This window comes from Hemisphaericaspora subhashii (genome assembly GCF_019202705.1).
Source record: "Hemisphaericaspora subhashii strain CBS 10753 chromosome Unknown scaffold32, whole genome shotgun sequence".
Lineage (NCBI taxonomy): Eukaryota > Fungi > Ascomycota > Pichiomycetes > Serinales > Debaryomycetaceae > Hemisphaericaspora > Hemisphaericaspora subhashii.
Window position 1 is genome coordinate 111,137 of NW_026057384.1, and position 7,632 is coordinate 118,768.

The window sequence follows — 7,632 nt, forward strand, 5'->3', positions numbered from 1 at the left end:
CGAGGTGGTAGTGGGGAAACCGCTGTGCTGGAGGAGGAGTAGTTTCCAAGATATATATTTAAACACTGTATCACAAATTAACGGTATATATATGCTAACAGCTCTATTCAGAGAGACTATCCACCGAGGAACAAGTGATTTTCATTGAAGCCTATACTGATTTCTCGAAGAGGATCTGGATTCTTGGATATTCAACTACCTTGCACATAGAGGGGGGATTCGCACATTATTGCAATTTTTGTGGCAAGCGTTTAGAAAATATTAACATCTGGATGCATGGAATGTGAAAGGTAGTGGTGATCAAAGTATAGCATAGGTTTAGTTTTGCATACTAATATGACATTTGGAAATTTACTAAGAGAAAGAGAAGTGCAAACGAAATAAAACTACTGTGCATGTACTCTCCCATGATCCGGGAACTTGTACAAAATTTAACAGAAATTCATTTACCAAATATAGCAAAAATGGCGAATTTATCGATAACTTCCAACGCTGTCCGCGTATTCATCGCCTACCAACTACCTAAACCAGGACTGTATCATGGAGTTTCCAATTCTGCTGCTCTGACTCAGAAGCCACTTTACCCATCTCGAACCCCGTTGCACATGCTCCCTAAGTTTGTTTGATTTGACATGTTATTGCAATTAGAAGCAAAGAACTTTCCGAATTATGCTAAAAATTAAGCCATATAGGGGAAACAAGACTTCTTCAATTAGCATCTTAACTATCATCAAGACTCGAATAACAATAAGCGTCATAGCAACAATGATAACAGGTAAGAAAAAGAGAAGCAATATTGGATTTCTCTCAAAAAACGATTTCGCTGCAATCATTACTGGAAAAATGGATTTGATTATGCACTTATATCTTTTCTTTATCTCCGGCAATGTTAACTCGGGAATCTGCAATACTTGATTCTTTATATCTATCTTTCGTTTTTTCAGATAGAGCTTTCCTCTGGGTATTTTGTGCTACCCTTTAATCTGTTGGCAGGATATAAACACCCACCTTTAAAAGCTGTTAGTGAAATGAGGGGAGTGTAACTCTGGGGGATCCCTAACTTGTTTAAAGTTCGCGCAAATGTCTGATTCATAAACTCAATGGCTCAACTTTGGAATTTCCAGAGCTTGTTAATCATTTTAATACAAGGATAAAAACATGAATTCTTCTCTCCAAGTTTGTGGAATTGGGAAGAAGAAACCTTGGCCAAGGAACTTATTATAGTTGCAGTTGTGAGGTATGGATTGATGAATCAATTAACTCATGCATCCGATGATTTCTTCTCTCTGTTGTTCGAGTAGATGCATCAAGTCAAATCATCCCCTCATTGGATTTAAATATTTTACAAACAGAACTTGCAATATTAAACTTCTGTTCGGCAAGATTATTTCATTAAACCTTATACTCCTCATTTTCTTTAATCTACATTCAATTGTAAGGTTGGAGGGTTTAATTTGTCCATCAATATAGCTCCTGCTTTTATTGGGGTCTCCATAGATTATATACTTTAGAGAATTCTGATACTATAAGGGAGACAATACCCAGGGGTAAATACCCTAAGAGAGAAGCTACATTAGGTATTTATCCTAGTCAGGCCGGACACCGTGTGACGTAGATGTGACAGACGAAGCTGGGCGTAAACTCAACCTAAGACAAATGTAACGAGGCACCATTCTGAAACACTAGTGCGGACTCTATGCCAAGAAAGGACCAAGCATGTAACTTGCATTATGGGAACCTCAGTCCGGGTTACTGTCATACCACATTCTGTTGTATTAGGTTTTCCACAAGAAAGGCCGAAAGGGACGGCACATAATCACTCCTTACAGATACACACATTAAATTTGGGTTTGTAGGTGGGGAAAAATGTTAATTTAGTTTAAGAATTGTTGGGCTCTTCTAACTCGGTTAAATTAAACCCACGATGATATTAACTTTACTTAGACTGTCATTTTCACTATTAATCTACAGGTTTGTTGATAATAGACTGGGAAAATATTATAAACAATCAATTCGATAGGTGTGTCGGTTCTCAAATTTAAATAAATTACAGTGCCCCTTCTCTTTGGGACGATTATCCATGGCAGCTTCCAGTTTAAAAGTTGAACAACTGCACTTCTGCTATTCGGTTTCTCTGGAGATTTCATCAAACCACGCTGTCAAGTCGTTACATTTCCTATCAAACCTCGTGGGCTCCCTACAAATGCATTTTACCATACGTACTCTTTGAATACTGGTTTGGGAGATTTGGTAACATAACCGAAGTTAGTAGCATAGGACCTTGAGTGTACTTCCCATGAAAGATTTTGTAACCAATTTATTAACTTTGTGTAGTCCTTGGTTATCTAATGGCTTCTAATAAAAGCTCGAGTACTAATAAAAACTTCATAAGGTAGCGCTGCCGTGGCCATTTCTGAATTTGCAGCCAATTTTTTTTTTTTTGTTGGTGCTTAGAAGGATGGCTATTTTAAGAGATAATATGCTACAAAAACGACCAGCGAAATGGCTAACTCTTTGGTAAACAAATAATCGTCATATTTATTAAGTATTTAATAGGTTTATATACTCCCACCTGTCACCAACCATGTCGCGGTTGAAAGCTTGGGTCAGAAAGGGGAATGGTCTATTCTAGCAACTGCTTCCTTGGACAATTCCTCTTGGGCCATCAACATCTGAGTTACGCTACGTGTAGTACCAAACCATGACGAGAAAAGGTGCACGATATTGAATTTTTGGTTCACATAAATAATTTTGGCAGGCGGTGGTGGAGGAACTGCATATTTTCTTACGATGTATACGACCAACAAATTGCAAAAGATAAAATATGCCAATGCCAAGCACACTCTAAGCCAATTGGATGCCGCACGCTTCATCAAATAATGCATTATTATCATTAAAATCTCCACCGATTTCCTTAAGAAAAGCTTTAAGTTGGTTTCTGGATGTATAGCAACCTCCCAAATAGGTGGCATATCTCTACACAGTATACAATCTTCGCTTGTGACTGCAAAGGCGATGGAGTACTGGCAAATTTCCCTAAGGTAGTCTCGTGGAATTGCACCTGTCAATGGAGATATCATAGTCCAATGTTTTGCAACCTCGATATTAGGTTCTATTGATGATGAAATATTTTTAGTAACACTGGCTATTTCACTATTTCCTTGCCTATTATCGGACGAAGTTGCCTCATAGTCCTTACCAAAACCAAGCCCCAATAAACTCCCGCACAATGATACCTCTGAGGGGGTCAGCATTTCAGAGAAGCTGGAACAGTTATCACTGCCTAGATTTGAAAGGGAACCATTACGCATTACTTCAGGACTGGCGATCACTTCAACATTGTGCTTCTTAACGTAGACATCAGGTTGATTGTAGTCAATTGCTCCAGAATTCAGCTTAACTACAATATATGAGTAGCAATAGTCTTGTTCTGGAACATAAACAGTCTCTAGGTCTTCAGGTTGTGGTATTTCAACAATTACCAATTGACCATTCTTCAATACACTTGATATGAAAGTTTTAAGAGCTTCCTGAACTTTAGTAGTGTTGGTCTTCAACAAAAATAATTCATACGATAAGTCCTTGAGATCAAATATAAGGTGGAATGGTTCCTCGTCCACAGTAAAATGGATTTGCTGAATATATGTTATAAAAGTTTGTTGAATTCTTGTGAAAGCATCTGATTCGATATATGTTGGTGGAAATGGTTCCATTCTAACATGGTAATTACCAACCCCATAAACAAGTGCATTTTGGAAGCATCTACGAACCTCGATAAATTTGTCAAGCTTTTTATACTTACTGCTTAAGTCATCGCCCAACTTCTGGCAATCTAAGTGACCCAATGAGCAAGTTTCCATTTGTACGAACTCATCGTCAGTCACATCTCTAAACTTTTTCTCAACTCTAGACCCTGCTTGCTTAATGCCTTCTCTTATAGAACGAACAATATCTACCATGGAGTGCCTCTTTCTGAGTTGTACAATATTCGCAATGAGTAGTTTTGGATTGTCATCAATCATGTTATATTCTTGGACAGCCTTAATTAAGTTAGCCGGAGGTTTCCCAGTGTAAAAATGACTTGAATTGGCGTCCATTGAATTTGAGGATTTAGTACCACCCGGTGCTTGGAGATTCTCGTTCGTCATTTAATGCTACCAATTAGTGATAATTAACAATTGTCGATTTGAGCTTAACTAAGAGTAGAAGTAATGCCACTTGTAATAATTCCTGCGTCTCTGGATTTATGCCTTTCCTCCTTTTTAACCAAAACCTACTCTATGTATGAACTGAAAGGGGATTTTGGTGATTTTGATGAAGAGCTTATTTCGATTGATTTTTTCTGTTCTCTCCTTTCCAATAATCTTGTTCCCCACATCTAGCTTATACCTTGTTCACTCCAGCTCATTTAAACTTTCGAATTCCAAGTAAAAGTTTAATTTAATTTGAAAAAATCATCGTCATCAACTATGGCTTATGGTTAAGCTGATTGAAGTGCTGGACTTGTTGCATTTAAGAATTTCCGCGGTATAGGTTCACATTTGGTGGATCGGGTTAAACGGTCGGCGGTACTGATTCACATTTGTTGAGCTGCGTTAAAATTCTTTCAAGTTTCCAAGCAACTAAGACTATATCTGGAATTCTGAAAGCTCTTAGTCTTCCCCGCAATTCGCAAACCTTAATGTGCTGACTTTTCTTGTCTCCTGTTGGTCCCATCATTTCTCTTCTCGTGGAATCCAAGTAGATAAAGCTAAAAGACTTCCTGTGTATCTATTAGAGAAAGCACTAAACATGCCATTGGGAAGCTTTGAGTCTTTTCGGTGGGTTGGCACATTACAGAATGTAGATGTCGGAGTAAGCAGCATGATTTGTAAATAAATGGATTACATTTGGTATAGTGTACAACTCACATTGCATAACCATTAAGCTTCAGAAGAGGAAAAGTTGATCTTTCTTGAAACTATGGCATTCTTTGATATGCAATAGCTTATTAAAGAGTCAGCTCTGTCAATTTTTCTACACTATCACGTATCTCGTGTATAATAGACTTTGCACTAAAAAAAAACGAACTAGAAACTAGTAAGCAATAGAGAACGTGATTTCGGAGGAATTCCTAGGTAACGATGTGATTTGATCCCGAACGGGCGATTTTCAGAGTTGTCAACCTGCCAAATGAATGGTTAATAACCGCATAGTTAGTGATATCTCCTTCGTTTCAGCTTTTCTGCTTCTCTCGAGATTTCATCAAACCACTCTGTGAAATCTTTACGCTTCCTATCAAACCACGTGGGCTCCTTACAAAATGCGTCATACCATAAGTAGTCTTTGAATACAGGATCGCAAAATGATTCCGGAGGTTTGGTAACATAAACGACTTTAGTAGGATATGACCTTGAGTGGGCTTTGTTCTGCATTCTCTCATTGAACACTTGAGCACATACAATAATCATGATGAGGAGAAAGTACATGGCAAACACATAAAACAATACTATACTCGTGGATTTGAGATAACCTGGAACGTACCCCATCCCTTTAACTATTGTCCTCCCTGACTTCTTGAAGACACCTTGCACGTATCTTTGCTTGATTCTGACTACCTTCCAAACGTATGGAATTTCTTCACAGATAAAACAATCTTTGTTAATACTCCTCAAATTTCTATTCGAATATTTTAACAAGTCTCTTAGGTAATCTCGTGGAATGGCACCAGTTAATGGTACTTTAACGTTCCAAACTTCCCCGAAGGATGCTTCTGGCAATGCGTAATGGTCTGCGTTGCTTCCTGTGTCACTGAAATCTTCCGTAGTACTGGTCATTTCACTAACGCTCACCCTGTTTATATAGTTGGAAGAGATAGCATCATGGGTAAAGCTTGTGAATTCCTCTTCATCTGATGACATTTCTGAGGGCGTTGCAATTTCAGAGAAGCTTCCGGTGATATCGCTTCCAATTCTTGTAAGTGAAATCTTAGGTAAAGTATGCTGAAGTTGTTGCTCATTTGGCATTTCTTCACCTACAAACTGCGCTGGGTTCGGAGGAGGGTCGACTTCATGCCTTTCTATGTTTGAATTTCCTTGGTAATTGGGGTCTCTTTCAGATCTCAACTTCACTATAAAATATGAGAAACAATAGTCTTGCTTTGGTGCATATGAGGTCTGCAAATCACAAATTCGTGGAATTTCAACGGTGACTAATTGATCAATCTGTGATATACTTGATTGAAAAATCTCGAGAACTTGTTTAACCTTAGCAGTACTGGTCTGCAATCTAAACAAGTCATATGATAAGTCCTTGCGATCAAATATAATATGGAACGGTTCTTCATTAACAACAAAATGGATTTGTTGAATGTATGAGATAAAACTTTGTTGTAACCTTAAAAAATCACTAGATTCAATGTACTCCTCTGGAAAAGGCTCAACTTTGACATGGAAATCACCAACTCCAAAAACAAGCGCATTCTGGAAACATCTACGAACACCAATTAAATTCTCAAGTTTGCCATATTTGTGTCTCAACTCTGAGCCCAATCTCCAGCGATCTAGCTGCCCCAATGCACATGTTTCTAACTCGGCATATTCATCATCGGTCACGTCTTTAAACATTTGTTCAAGGTGAACTTGCGCATCATTCATACCTTCTCTAATGGATGCAACTATGTCTCGCATGCAATGCCTCTTCCTTAATTGAACTATGTTGGCCATGAGGACGTTGGGTGAATTCTCAATTATGTTATATTCTTGAACAGCTTGGATTAGCTCAATTGGAGGTTCTCCAGTATGAAAATAGCTTAATCCAATCTCAATTGGACTCTGGGATTCAGTACCATCCAGCGGTTGAGTATCGTCGAGCATCATTAGAAAGTGGATAATTATGATTCTTGTTAATTGATGAAGTAAGTTTCTTTGCCCCCTTTAATTTAAAGTTAAACTTATTTATTTTTCTAATGTCAATGTGCAGTCCATAGAAACTTTGGTGACACAAAAACAATTTTAATAAACTCGAGGAAAGTAGAAATTAATTCTTCATATTTCTTTCGTTAGCTAACGAGATGGCTAGTTTTGAACAATTCGTTAGCTTCTCACGTTGCAATCTGAACAACTGCGTAGATGATCGGGGCGTAAGTATATCATGGCTATTTAAAGTCTTGGAGTTTTATATGCGCAGCATTTGTGCTTTTTTCACTTATGGAACCTGACAGTGACCGCTTTGCAATTTTGTAACACTACAGCTATTTTTAAATGTTAAGTAAAGAAGAAAACTCTAACTACGAAAGCCATATAAATGAATATACGCGAAATAAAATATTACATGAGAGACAAAGGAAACGACCGAAAAAACATACCAAACGGTGGAAAAATGAATAAGGCACCAAAAGTACCATACGAGATGAAGTGCATACAAGGAGAAAATTATGGGTCGTTGTATACAGAATTAAAGAGCTCCTATGGACCTTGAATCAAAGTGAAATGGGAATTTGGTTCCAAATATCACTTTGACAGAGTTTGTAGTCCTTGCTGATTGAGTATGGCTGACTGTTTATATCCCTGTTGAATTCTATTAAATAGTTCACGGTAATAGCTCCAGTTATGGGAGGTTCTCTTCATCGTTAGAAGAGACATAATATTAAAC

General features: G+C 37.8%; 2 protein-coding genes across 2 annotated transcripts; both read right to left on the reverse strand. All coding sequences in view use genetic code 12, as the record gives it.

Moving 5' to 3' along the window:
• Nucleotides 1–2,606: 2,606 nt before the first annotated feature.
• Nucleotides 2,607–4,148, reverse strand: J8A68_005162 (uncharacterized protein; the record flags this gene model as incomplete). Its single annotated transcript, XM_049409198.1, has 1 exon — nt 2,607–4,148. The coding sequence occupies one exon, from the start codon at nt 4,146–4,148 to the stop codon at nt 2,607–2,609; it is 1,542 nt and encodes a 513-aa protein (XP_049261603.1).
• Nucleotides 4,149–5,195: 1,047 nt separating this feature from the next.
• J8A68_005163 (uncharacterized protein) lies at nt 5,196–6,857 on the reverse strand (the record flags this gene model as incomplete). The annotated part of the gene is made up of 1 exon (XM_049409199.1): nt 5,196–6,857. The coding sequence occupies one exon, from the start codon at nt 6,855–6,857 to the stop codon at nt 5,196–5,198; it is 1,662 nt and encodes a 553-aa protein (XP_049261604.1).
• Between the last annotated feature and the right edge of the window lie 775 nt (nt 6,858–7,632).